Below are 14,171 nucleotides of genomic sequence, written 5' to 3'. Positions count from 1 at the left end.
ATAGGATGGAAGTTTCCTTCCCTTCTCCTTTGGGAGGTTCAAATTGGATATAAGGAAAAAAATTATTCTCAGAAAGAGTGGCCAGGTGCTGGAATGGGCTGCCCACGAAGGTAGTGGAGTCACCGTCCCTAGAGGCGTTCAAGAAACATTTAGATGTCGTACTAAGGGACATGGTTTAGAGACAACTGTTGGTGATAGGTGGATGGTTGGAATAGATGATCTTGGAGGTCTTTTTGAATCTTGATGATTCCATGATTCTATGAAATGCTAAGCAAATTTAAAAGAAACATAAATAACACAGGTTTTCTCTTCACAGTAGACTATTTGTGGGAAAAAAATTCCATAATATTCCCCCCCCCCAAAAAATATGAACATATCTTCAATTTTTAGTGATACTAAAAAATCTTTTGCCTTGTTACTGTAAATTCAGGCAAGGGTCCTCCACAATAATTTCAGAGTACAACCCATATCAGCTACTCAATAAGGCATCTCCATTTACACCTAATGACATTGCTGTGTGCAAATGAACCACAGCATGGTACAATCTAGTCTAACAGAGTGGTAGAAAATGTTATGTTCCACAGTACTGCACGCATCCTGTGCTTAAATTTGATGACTTCGGTTTTATTTTGCAATCTAGTGTTGGGATTTAAGAGGATTTGGACTTTACTATCAGCATTGTCTTTCCATGTGACAGATTAGCAGACACGGAGAAGAGAGACTGTTACCATGATTGAGATGCCTGTTTGCTAGGTAGGAACTCCTCTCCTAGCTTACACTCATATTTATTACCTCAACTCCTATCAAAATAGCACTGACACTGATGAGGCAGGGCTTTTGCCTTGGAAGTGAATCTTAATCAGCAGAGGAACATTTTCATAGAACATGATTTATTATACCAATGGCAGAACAAGTCCATGCTCATTTCCCTAATCTTCTAAAAGCAAAAAAAAATCTTCATATGCATTAAAATAACTTTTTCACACTTAAGAAAATACAAGGGCTGCTCCAAAAGTAATGTCTTCTATTTTATTGTGTTTGCCCACAATGTCAGAGGCAGATGGTGGTGGTATGGTGGTATGGTTGGTCCCGCCAACATCCTGGTACATTTTGTTGCCGTATGACAGATGGCAGCAGAGGGGCAATCAGACTCCTCCATGAAGTAAAAACAGCACCCACTGACATTCATTGACATTGCTGAATGTTTATAGAGACCAACCAGTGGATGTGAGCACAGTGAGGAGTGGGTGGTGCGTTTCAGCCTTGGTGACAGCAACAGTGAGTCACCTCTGCTGGTGCAGACTGTTACAAGAACAGCATGCAGGCTCCTGTTTATTGTTGATGACAATGCTCATGGAGGTGACTATGTTGAAAAACGGTATTTTGTATCTGAGAATTTCCTCTATCAAATAGGTTATTGCACTCTTTTAAGCTGTTGTAATTTCCATGGAAATAAACAGGAGGCATTACATTTGGAGTGACTTATGTATATAAAATAGGATTTTAATAATAAGCAATGCTAATCTACTAACTGAAATAGAGCACATATATAAAGAAGTTTTGGATTTGGCTGCTATGGTGTATTATAGGCAGAGGCCTTATAGACATCGTATAAATAGTGCTAGAATTACTGGACTTAACTGCACACCGGGACACAGTGACTTCCGAAACTTTAACTGCATGCTATGTGAATACAGTGAGTTTGACAAATTTGTCTTCCCATGGGCATGATTACAATAATAACAATGGTTTCAGATGCTAAAATAGTGTAGCCTTTTATGGGACAAGCAGCCATTCCTGTTACAGCTGAACTCCATGTCCCTGAATTATTATTATCTGCCCACTTTTCAGCCATCCTTTTTCTTCTTGCCCTTTCTCCTGCCTCTCCTTCCACCACCATATCCCTTCGTTTTGTGTTCTTTAAATTAAATGTGCTGAGATGCTTCTCATCCTTTGGGATGGTTCCCCAACGCCTTCTGTGCCCTCCCATCACCCACTCTCATTTCCTCCCAGCCTACCTACAAATCCATACTGAGGATCTAGCTCTGTTTTTCCAATACCTTTATTTTTCTGTTGTGCCTAAAGTACTTGTTATGCATAACAAATAATAAAACATCCTAAATAAATAATAAAACCTAATGCAGGTATATTGTTATGCAACTAGCACAGCTATTGTCAAAACCCCATTGATCATCTTGCTTAAGGAAAGAATAATTTACATTTTAATGACACAAAATTAGTTGCATTTTCTCTTCATCAGACATTTAAAGCAAAGTAGGGATATGAACATTATACTTGAACATGCACTGCCTTACTAATTCCTCTAATGCTGTGCATGTCCCTAGCTGACATACAAAAACACTGGGTGTGAAGTAAATATAAACATAACAGAAGGGCTACATAAACTGAAGGAAATGCTGCCAGGACAACTGGCATCAACAAATAGCTCTAAACCAGTCATGAGGAAATTTAAACTGGAAGTTATAGTGTTTCCAGTCATCTATACTTTGAATTCCCAAATAATATTCCAACAGAAATAGTGGTGGGCATAGAGAGGAACAAGGTATCATTAAACAGAATCATAGAACAATATCCTGAGTTGGAAGGGACCCACAGTTATTGAGTCCAACCCCTGGCTCCAGACAGGAACACTCAAGCTCAAATGCTCCTTGAACTCCAGCACTCAGGGCTGTGCCCGCTGCCCTGGGCAGCCTGTTCCACGCCCACCGCCCTCTGGTGCAGAACCTGTCCCAAACTCCCAGCTGCCCCTCCCATGACACAGCTCCATGCCGTTCCCTCAGGCCCTGTCGCTGTCAACAGATAGCAGAGCTCAGCGCTGCCCCTCCGCTCCCTGTGAGGAGCTGCAGCCGCCATGAGGTCTCCCTTCAGCTCCTCTGCTCTGGGCTGAACAAACCCAGAGTCCTCAGCTGCTCCTCACACACCTTGCTTTGATCAGCTTTGAAAAGGATTAGATCAAACGACTACATGTGTTAACAGATGATCAGATTTGATGGCCAAGGATGTACCTTCTATAGCCTTATATTCTTGTGTCTCAAATGCACAGGCCTCAAATACACACAGAGAAAAGCTGCTGGAGAATAATTTGTGCGCACACAGTTGTTCTTGTCTGACAGGATTAAAAAATATATTGGCAAGGGTTACTTCTGGATCCAATGGGATTACGTAGCCAAGCCACACATCTGCGTACCTTGCTCTCCTCATGGGTAGTGGTGATGTCTATCTTTGACTGTCAGTGACCATTTACCTATTGAACTTACATTAGAGCAGTTAAATGTCTGAAAGGAAAAGACGTAGGTGCAGGAGCCATTTCTAATTGAATGGCATAAAAAAGTGTATTTTCCTGGAACATGTTCACAGAGATGGAGGTCTTTTGCCAATTGCATTACAATATATCTGACTTGAACAGGGATGTCATCATTGCCAGAGGGAAAGGAACAACATGCTAAACACTCACTGCAGGAAAATTAATACAGAAAATAACAGAGGGAAAGACGAGATGAAACTGTATTTTTAATGGAAAGGAAACAGGTGGTTGCAGAATTTAGCTGTTACATGAAATCATACTTGAATTTAATTCCTCAGATTTGCTTGAACAAAAATTGGGAAATCATTTGCTGGCAACTCATGTGCTGGCATTGCGTACCTACAGACAATGCTGGCATTACAATGAGAAGTGGGATGCCCATAATGAGAATCCACCACTCTGTTCGTTATGTGCCAGCTCCTGTTTTAAGCAGTACACAAAGCAAAGCAAAGCACTGGAGGGAGAGACAGCACGTTCCTAAACAGCAGTACGGGTTACTCCAGCCTGCATCTCTTTTTACAATAGCAGCCAAGGCTCCACATCTCCTCTAAGCTCAACTTTAGCCCATTCCCATCTGACAGAAATGAAGCTGCAGAACATGACAAACATTAGAGAGGGATTCCAGGGCTCCTCAAAAATAAGGGAAAAAGCAGACAGTTCGACTGTTCTGTTTAACAGGACAAAGTCTGTAGACTGTGAAAATTACCAGAATTGACATTCAAAATGATGAGTCAAGTCTCTGAAAAAATAATGAGATGGACTACAAAATGAAAAGCCCTTTAAAAGAGGAATGTCACCTTTTTTTTTTTTAGCTTTCTGATGTATGAACAATACATGTGCTCTCCTTTCAGGCACAGATCAAGATCCTGAAGAGAGGGGGATGGGAAGGATACAAAGAGATTTTACATTCCCCTGCCTATTTCAGTGCCACTAGTCTGAATGGCATTTGCTCCCGTGTCATGCAACGCTGTCATGGTTGCTGTGCAACTCCATCTTCCCTGCCAGTTAATGGGGAACTTTGCCTGCTTGTGCTTAGGCAATATTTTTATGTTATTGCAACAGCTGTAAGGATCAAAAATCTAATCTGAAGGAAAAAAAGAAGCTAAGATGTTGCTTGTAACATCTCCTGTCCTACCAACTAAGCTGCAGATGGGTGTCACTTGAAAGAATGAAGGGATAAGAATAGAAGCAAAAAGTTATTTTTGATATCATGCCCGCTCATGGTGAGGCATTTACTGCTTTTCATATTTGTGAAGAGCCAATCATGCTTTTTTTTAGGAGACAGGAAGAACTTGTGCCCTGATCTCCAGCACTATTTAAATTTCTAGCAGTACCTCTGTAATTTAGGAGTCTGACCACAGTATTTTCTCATTAGGAAAAATGTTATGAGGCAGCTGATGTATTGTAGCCCACACACAAACTGCCACACTTGCAGGTTTGTTCATGAAAATATCATTCCCCCTTCTTGTCAGACACCTGGTGCTGGGAGATCCAGATTCTCTTGTGGGATCAAGGCCTTCTTCCTGGGGAAGAGCTATTGCCTAGATTAAGTAAGGTTCCAGGGGAGTCACAGCACACCAGCTGTTAGCTGCTTGTAAGCATGAAGTGCTTTGGAGTATAGTTTAATGTTTGCTGTGCATCAGGCAATCGTAGCTCAAATTAGATATTTTCCTACATTTCTAAAAAAATAAAATATTGGATTACATAACATGTAAACCCAGTTCCCTAAGGGTCTAACCCAGTACTAGCAGTTCTTTACTTCAGTTTTATGTTTCTGCCCATTCACAAGATGTTTATATACATAACATTCTGAAGTGTTTTTCTAGCATTGTGGGATTATCAGAGAAGTAATACCTGTGGCTGGAGCCACAGATATTCAATATTACAGTGATAAGCATTAGTATTTAAAAACTCTAAGATGAAGAAAGAGATTGGAGATGTTGTTGAGAATAATCTGTTCACAAATATTGGACAACTATTGATATATCTTATTCATTTATTCATTGGTATGAAAGGACTCCACCCCTGAGAAATTTCCACTGATGGTACTACTTTGGTGATTATGTGTCAAAACATGGACTGACCCCATGTCTTAGTACTCCAAAGAGAGGTGGAGGTGGGATGTGGCAGGAACTGGGATAAAAACAGGACAAGTGGAAAGGGAAGGGGAAAAGGTACAACAGTAAATAAGTATGCAGAGGAAGGAGGCTGGGGCTTTTGAAATGGATGAAAATAAAAAGGGAGAGATGTAGGGTGGTGGGGCAGGCATAGGAGGAGTGGGCAAAGTGTGTTCGTGAGTCAGAGAAAGGGTAGGACAGGTAAGAAAGATGAATAGGAATGAAGTGAGCGCAGAGTGCTGCTGAACTTCATTGCAGTGCACATGAATACCTCTGAGCTCCCTTGGCTGCATGTGTGTGTTACCCTCTCTTCACTGGCTTTTCCTCAGATGATGATGACTGGCTACTGTTATTTTTAGGGTATCTGTAGTATATATGCTGAACTCCGCTGCTGGCCCATATGACGGCCAGCCTATTTCTTTCTGGAGAAAATATTGACACAGCAAAACAAAGTGTTCAGGTGTTAAAAATCACCAGCGTGGACATTTCTGATTAATAACTTGCTGTCAGGCTATTTAATTTTTCCCACAGGATGCATTATTCTGGCTTCTTGCCGATGGTTTATGGGCTGGTTCGGCCTGGTTCTGTGACTAATGGGGCGGGGGAACGCACGGACCCACGCCCCGGGAAAGGGAAAAGGGGAAAAGGGGAAAGAGTCGGGACATGGGCCTAAAAACAAAACAGCAGCAACAATCTGAGGAGAAACAAACAAATTTACTAAATAAGATATTGGAATGTGAGATAACACAATATAATACAATATAATTAGAACTGAGGCTAATAAAAAAAAAAAATCAAAGAAAATGGGAGAGAGAGTGTCCAAAAACTGAAGGCTTACTCTAAGTAAGCTGAGGCGATATGGTGAGGAGCACATGCAGCAGAGATGAGCCGGAAGATTGAAAAGGCACGTCTCGTGATCCGCGTACAGTTTTATCTTTCCCTCTGAATGGAGAACAGAAGTAGAACAATGCAAAGTCCTCTGGGGTATGTAGTTCTACTTCTCTTCTATCAGTGATCCACAGAACTGGAGCATTAACTCTTTAACTCCCAGTGCACCACATGATGTTATGATGTGGAATGCAGATAACCAAAAATCATAAAACCATGACACTTCCATAGTAATGTAAACCACAGCCTTCAGAGCTACTGTCCCCCTGCATGCAGAAGTAGAAAACACAGACCTTTGAACAATGATGATAAGGGATCTTTCTGAGGTGGTCAGAAATGAAAGATGCTGAGCTGGGGTGGGAAAAGAGACAGGCCCACAGCCCAGGCCTGAATAATTTCTCAGGATGTTCTGGTGAAACCCAGGGATGAAAGAAGGGACCTTGAGTGAAATGCTGGGTGAAGAAATCCCAGTGGTGCCCTTTGTACCTTGAAGGCATTTTAGGAATCAAGAGATGCAGCTCAGAAGAACAGATCTAGTGTATGAAAGAAACCTCAGGAAGTAGGTCCCTAGAGTATTTGAGTTACAGCCCTGCCTCTGCCGTGGTATCACTCAGTAGTGGTTTCTTTTTTATCATTATTTTGTCACAGTGCTGGCTAGTTTTTCACTTTCTGCTTTCTGACTCCCCTTCTGCATTTTGTTCTGTTAATATTCCAGGGCTCAGTTCTTCCTTGATGGTGGGATGGATGAGGGAAAGCAGGGAGCCACTTGGCTTGGCCTCCAGGGTGTCCTGCTGGCCCTGGCACTGTGCCTGATGTGCACAGAGGAATCCCCAGCTCTGCAACTCTCTTCTGGTCCCTGTCTGCTCTGTCAAGCCCCAGAGCTTTCCCCAGGAGCTACCTGTGTAACCCAAGCCTGAGTAGCAGAGGATGGCTATAAAACATGTTGTTTGTACATCTCAAATTCCTTGATAGCGGGGTGCTGAAAAATTATTGTTCTATAGCTGTTTCTTCTGATGTATTAATGATTACAGTATTCATCAATGTAATTGCCAGTTAAAATTGCACTTTGTACCAAATCTCCAGGGGCTCCTCCTGAATTTGCCAAGTAAGTGTGAGATATTCATTTTTCTTGGAAAAATTTTCTGTCAATGACATCATTGTTATAGGCAGTGTGGGTAGCTATATCCGCCTAACCATTCCTGATCCTGTTTCCCTATTAGAGTAAATGTACAAGTAGTGGTATGGCACTGGATTTGGAAAAAAATTGCAGAATCATGTATTTACTAAAAAAGAGTCTACTGCTATAAACTGACCCACCACCATGGACTTCATGTGAGCTACTTCAGACTCCAGTAGCCAAACATTTAGCTTGTCATCTTGTTGAAAATCAGTAGCTTTACAGATGATACCAGGCAAAAAGAGTTCAATACTTGTGTTAATCCTGGTAAAAGGGATTACAGAAACAAAGATGCTAACTATGAGTGACTACACTGCTGAGATGAAGACTAGGTAGAGGCAAAGCTAAAAGGGCATGATCTCTTGCACAAGCCTCAGCAATCATTGAATAGAAGTTATTTTCCAGCTGTGAGGTTAAGAAAAGAATAATTTAGTATTTCTGAAAGACACTGTTGCTTAGGGAGAGAAAGAAGAGATGTCGACCTTTGTGTGAAAGAGCATAATGTTCATTTTCTCAACTCACCTCCAGATGAATAATTGACATATCAATCTATCCACCAGATCTCTTTATCCCTGGGAGGCTTGGAAGCACTTGATTACTCATGAGTTTCATACTAAACTAATAGATTAGACACTCCTGCCCATGCATATAGTCAAACCCTCAGATTTCTTGAGGGTTCTGGGGAGGAGAAAGGGATGAAGGAGAGAGGAAACAGAGTGAGTGTACAGTCCACGACTGATGGTCAGTAAAATTTAAATGGTGTATAGGTCATATTTTCTTCAGTGAATACAAGAAGATGATATATTTTGCAGCCTTTTAGAAAATCATTTGCATAAATACACACTTGAAATGAACTTCAAAAATCTAACCCCTTTTCAGAATATGACTGAAAAGAAGGAAGAGAATTTGGTATATCAACAGTTCAGGAAAAAAAAAAGAAGCAGAAGCAGTCTTTTGTCAATACTGGGGATTAGCAATTTAAATAGTTCAATCTTTAATCCAGGAAATTACCTAGTAAAATGAGGCAGATTAGCATTTGCAGGACACTTAAAATATTTAAAGTAGTAAGGGGCATGTTTTCAAAGGCATTCACATCTCTACTAAATGTGTTCTTCTTTTCCCTAGATGGCTTATATTTTTAACGCTTACGCTATTTTCTCTCAAAGGTTAAATAAGAGTTTATTTACTGTGGTGGTGTAGAGAGGACTACTGGGTGATTTTCTTCATCTCAATGCACTTTACTGCCACTGGCAACCAATTTCTGATTTCCTGATATTGACACCCTGCACACTGAAACCTGTGTCAATAGGACAAGAATGGTACATTCTCAATGTAGCACATGGGTAAACAAAAGCACAGAGATGATGAGTAGGATTTTTGATCAAAATGATTACATTTTGATTATAGTTACCTACATACCATCTTCTTATCATAGTGATTTGATTGCAGGACAGTAGGACTAAGAGATCCAATCAGACCATCCCAAAAAATTCACATGGCGAAGAAACAGACTGAAAGAGATTGAGTAAGTTGTATGTACTGAGAAACACAAATGACTTGAGGAGCACAAAATCACCACAGGAGACAGAGTTAAGTGAAATATGTCTCCCTATAAATTACATTTGTCTTCGTGACAGCACATTTTCTAGGTTAGCAGCTGGCCTGTTTGTTCACTGGCATAATTAAAAATGTATTCCCATTGTACCATATTAATGCTTCAGTGTACCTTCAAGTGAGACAGTTTAGTTCTTGTACTTGATGGCAAGTGGACACGGAGGTTTTTGTTTGTTTGTTTTCTTTGTGTCAAAGTGTTGAAGGTAATCTGAAATAATACATGTACTCTTTTTATATAACTTAAACCAAACTCTTAATATTTTTTTCTGTGCTTTTTTCAAAGCAGATAGTTATAAGTAATTCTGTCAACCCAATATCTTGTTTATTAAAAACAATTTCTTCTCCCCATGGTAACAAGAAAAAACAGTGGAGGAGAAGCCTTGAAACACAGATTTCAATCAGATGTAGAAAAGTAAACTAAACTAAAAAAATGAGAGAGAGGAAAAAAAAAGAAAAGAAAGAATCATTAAGTGTATTTTTGTCCAAGTAAAACTATACCATATCTGGGACAAAATAGCTGAAAAATTAAGATAAATTTAGTTTGTATGATAATATTCCTTTAGGCTTACTTTCTTGTTTCTGCACTCTTTATCTTTTAATGCAATGTGATTCTATCTTTTACTGCATTGTTTGTCTGTTTTGTTTTTTTTTTCTTTTAATGGTTAAGCAGTAAGAATGAAGGGTTGGAAATGGCTCTCATACACAATAAAGCACTCCCTGTTGAAGAAACCCCTTGGTTTTTATGTTTTCTTCCTTTGCTGTTCCAAAGCAAAACCTAAAAATATATGTCTCATGATCACTCACTTCAGCTTTTGCATTATCTAGGTTCGCTGTTATATGTAAAACATTCACTGGTACATTAGTGGGGACCACCTCTTGCTATCTTGCTGTTCTTGCCTCTGTTCTGTCCAGCCAGTGCAGCCAGTGAGAGCCTGTTTTGCTTACACATTCTATCTTCACAGGCTCTCATGTCCTTAAAACCTAGGAGGTAATGGGGAGTCCAGCTTCTGATGCTCCAAGATTTGGTCTTGATCCTTCACAGTATCAATATGGGTCTTTGGATAAAATCTATATTTCTAACAAGTGCTTTTTTTTCTCCTTTTTTTCCCCCCAATTTTAGGCTTACTTTAACCTTATCGTGTCCCATGGACTTGAAGAATTTTCCAATGGATGTACAGACATGCACAATGCAGCTAGAGAGCTGTGAGTGTCCAATTGCTTAACCAAGTTTAAAAAAAAAACAACAGTTTTTACCATAATTTTGGTGGTTTGATAGTATTTACATTGCTGTATTTGTGTGGTCAGACTCAATATTCCTCTTTTATAAGGGAAAGTCCTGGAGGAAGAGTGCTTTAACTGAAGTGTTGATCCCTACTCACTATGCTGTTCCAGCTAGCTCCTTTCTTTATTCTCCCACCTCTCCCATCAGGGCTGTGTCACTTCCAGGAATAACCACAGCAGTGCCATACCTGTGAAAACAAATCTCAGGAAAGTAAGAACAAGTAGGTTGCAGCCAGGGATTAGTTATGTCTGATCAAGACGAGTTGCAGTCTTTTGAAAAAATGCAAGCAACATATTCCATGAAGCAAAGGTCTGTGATTCCACAGAATCATAGAATGACTGGAAGGGATCTCTGCGTTCATCTGGTACAACCCAGAGCAGGTTGCCAGGCCCATGTCCAGGTGGCTTTTGGAAATCTCTGAGGAGGAGACTCCACAGGATCTCTGGACAGCCTGTGCCCGTGCTCCATCACCCGCACAACACAGAAGTGCAGCCTGGTGTTCAGAGGGAACCTCATGCATGCCAGCGTATACCCACTGCCTCTTGTTCTTTGCATGGACTTAGTATGAGCCAGTATGTGTCAAGCCACCTTGGTTTTTTAATTTTTGTCTTGTTTTTGTTTTCTTTTGTGGGGAGAAGGTAATGGGTTTATCTATACAAGTATGAGCTGCAGGTTACTACTTGTTTTTGAGGCTGGAGATTGGCCACAGTTTAGTTTCCACATAGTTGTGTGGCTACTGCAGTTGAAAAGAGACTTCAGAGAGCCTCTCTCTAACACCTTCACACCTGTCTGGTACATCATCTGGTACATCTGGTTTACAAAAGCTTCAGACTCACTATCAGATAGTCTGGAAATCCTGGTTTTGTTCTGCCCAACAACTATGTAATCAAAGAATGATGAAATGTAAGCAAAACACTATCTGGTACACAGACATAGAAGAATGCCAATTGATTTGTAAATAGTATCTTTCATGGTCCATAAAAATTATTCCTAGTGGCAAACCAAGGCAGTATTTCAGAAGATAATTATGTTACTTATTTGTTGCTCTTAACATAGACATAATGCGATATTAGTAATAAGCAACTAATTGCAATTGCGCTATTGTTAATCAGATGGCTTAAAATTATAGCTAACATTTACTGGAATAACTTAAATGTTTCTGAGCCATAGTAATACTTGCTTTCAAGGTTGCTAGTTAGTTACTATGTAATAAACTCTGATTTCTTTGTTGTAGTTGGCTATACTATGAATGATCTGATATTTGAGTGGTTGAGTGATGGACCTGTGCAAGTTGCAGAAGGTTTAACCTTGCCACAGTTTATTTTGAAAGAAGATAAAGAACTTGGTTATTGCACAAAACATTACAACACTGGTGAGCATTATTCTGTTGTTGTTGTTGTTGTTGTTCTGTTAATTATTCTAATGGTATTTATTGCCAGTGTGAAATGGGAAAAGATGGGTAAAATTAAAAAAAAAAACAACTAATATTTTAAAATTAAAATTGGATTCAGCCACAAATATTTTAAATCTGAAAAACAGATCTTTTTATTTTTGTTTGTTTGAAAGGTTTTGTGGGTTTTTTTCCCCCAAATTTCCTTAAACATCATTAAGATACTCTAATACACATGCCCTAATATTCTGAAATCTTTAAAATCATTATGGTTTTAAAATCTTAACAAATGGAAAAATCTTGTCAGTCTGATTTCCTCAAAAATGAAACTTTTATAACAAACTACATGTTTTCTTAAATATTGATAAATCAGTTTTAAAGTACTGATTTTAGAGCTTGATTTATTTTTTCAGTACATCAAAATGCCAATGAGGAAAAAAATCAATTTTTCACCAACTTTTGCATGAGATCTAACTTAAGAGATGTAGTATTTGAAGCAACAATGCTTTCACTGCTGATTCGAATAGATGCAAACATAAAATGTTGAAAAATGGTTTAATAATCTAGTATTTTTCCTAGTTTAAAAATTTCAAAGGTGTTTTCTGTCTTTAGCTTCACAAGCAGGGAGAGGTCTGTTAAAATTTGAATTTATCTGCTTGGAATCTAATTAATAAGGACAGCATTCAGAGAACAGTTTGCTGGATGCTTCTTGGGATTAGATATAATCTCTGTCATCTAAAATAGTTTTTTTCATTATTTCAACATAAGAGCCAATCTGCTTGCATCAAAGACATTTGTTTCACTCTGAAATAAAACAACATGAGATGTTCTTCCCCTGTCAAAAAATAAACACAAATGTGTTTATCTGCTTTTCTAGTTGGTGACTCCCAGGTAGCCATTTTGCAGTAAGAGAGGAGGGAGAGCATGGGCAGTAGTTTTTTTTTGTGTATTCACTGAGATTCCCCACAAATGATAAAAATGCCAGTTAGTAGCTCCCACTTCATGCATTTGAACAAAATATCTGTGTAATTACCAAAAGCTCAAAGTATGTACCCTGGAAAAGGGAAATGAAAAGCAGGATTCACACAAAAGAAAACTTCACCTGTGTGTGTTTACATTGCTGTCTTCTATGAGGTATGCTCCTTCAGATTTGGGGTGAAATCAAAGTATGGATGAAAGCTGCATTATTCAGCCTTCTTCTCCCACCCATGCTCCAAGGATCTCTGCCCAGGTTGTGCCATTGGTATGTGGAGAGAGTTTGACAGCTTGGACTACTCTAACATCATCACCACCACAGGTGGAACCCCATCTTTTAAAAACCCAGAACCCTTCTGTTTTGGCACAGTCATGATGTATCACTGCACAGGTCTGAGTCTGTCTTTGGGATGATGGGTCAGGTCACTCATATCACAGCTTCTGTCTTGCCAGATTATTCATTTTTTCTCCCCTCCACAATTTGCCAGATTGCCACTATGTTGTACTTTGTGCCAACTATCGCATCTGCCTGAACCTGCCATTCAGCTTTGTAGACCAGCAGAAAAGTAAATGTTTATCACAAAAAAAAAAGAGAAAAATTCTCCTTTTGCCCACAAAGAATGTGGAGGAACAGTGCATCTCAGTGCTTTTGACCAACCGACACAACAGAGGGTCTCTGAAACAATTAGTATGATGTTTCATGAATGACAGACATTCTTGTATTTGGGTGAAAGTCTTGAAAGTCTACATATAACTGAAACCCCAGCCAAGGCACACCAATTTGCTGATCAGCAAAAAGTGATTGGCTTAATGGCTGGTGAGCTGTTGCAGCTCAGGACATTGCATTCCCTGTGGTATGGCTATCTGTACTGTCTTAAACTTCTGTCCTGCAGAATAGGTATTTATTGTTTGAAGAATCACTTACCTCCCATGAGAGACTGCTGGGGATTTCCTGGAGTTAGATTTTTGGTGAAACTCAAATCATAGAATCATAGAATGGCCTGGGTTGAAAAAGACCTCATAGATCATCTAGTTTCAACCCCCCTGCTGAGTGCAGGGTTGCCAACCACTAGAACAGGCTGCCCAGAGCCACATCCAGCCTGGCCTTGAACACCTCCTGGGATGGGGCATCCACAACCCCCCTGGGCAGCCTGTTCTAGTGTGTCACCACCCTCTGTGTGAAAAACTTCCTCCTAATATCAAACCTACATCTCCCCCGTCTCAGTTTAAGTAGGCTTTGAATTTTTTCTGCCATGAGAAATAATGCACAGACACAAGTAAATGATGCAATCAGAATGAAAAGGAGTTTAATCTACTGTAGGAAATTAAGACTAATTGTTTTACAATTCACCTAATTACGTTTGCTTTATCTAATGTAATTAAAAGAGCAAAATGCTGTCATC

At 39.6% G+C, this 14,171-nt stretch overlaps 1 protein-coding gene across 40 annotated transcripts in view; it reads left to right on the top strand.

Annotated features, from left to right (window-relative positions):
* The window catches only part of GLRA2 (glycine receptor alpha 2), a 198,459-nt gene that overhangs the window by 103,329 nt on the left and 80,959 nt on the right, over positions 1 to 14,171 (top strand). For all 40 annotated transcript variants that reach the window (XM_021410252.1, XM_021410208.1, XM_021410189.1 and 37 more), the window contains 2 exons: positions 10,242 to 10,324; positions 11,638 to 11,775. In XM_021410252.1, the coding sequence (XP_021265927.1) occupies positions 10,242 to 10,324; positions 11,638 to 11,775 (221 nt within the window). The remainder of the gene's footprint in view (positions 1 to 10,241; positions 10,325 to 11,637; positions 11,776 to 14,171) is intronic.

This window comes from Numida meleagris, chromosome 1 (genome assembly GCF_002078875.1).
Source record: "Numida meleagris isolate 19003 breed g44 Domestic line chromosome 1, NumMel1.0, whole genome shotgun sequence".
Taxonomy (NCBI): Eukaryota; Metazoa; Chordata; class Aves; order Galliformes; family Numididae; genus Numida; species Numida meleagris.
The sequence above is the reverse complement of the archived record's forward strand: the minus strand, read 5'-3'. Positions and strand labels throughout refer to the sequence as shown.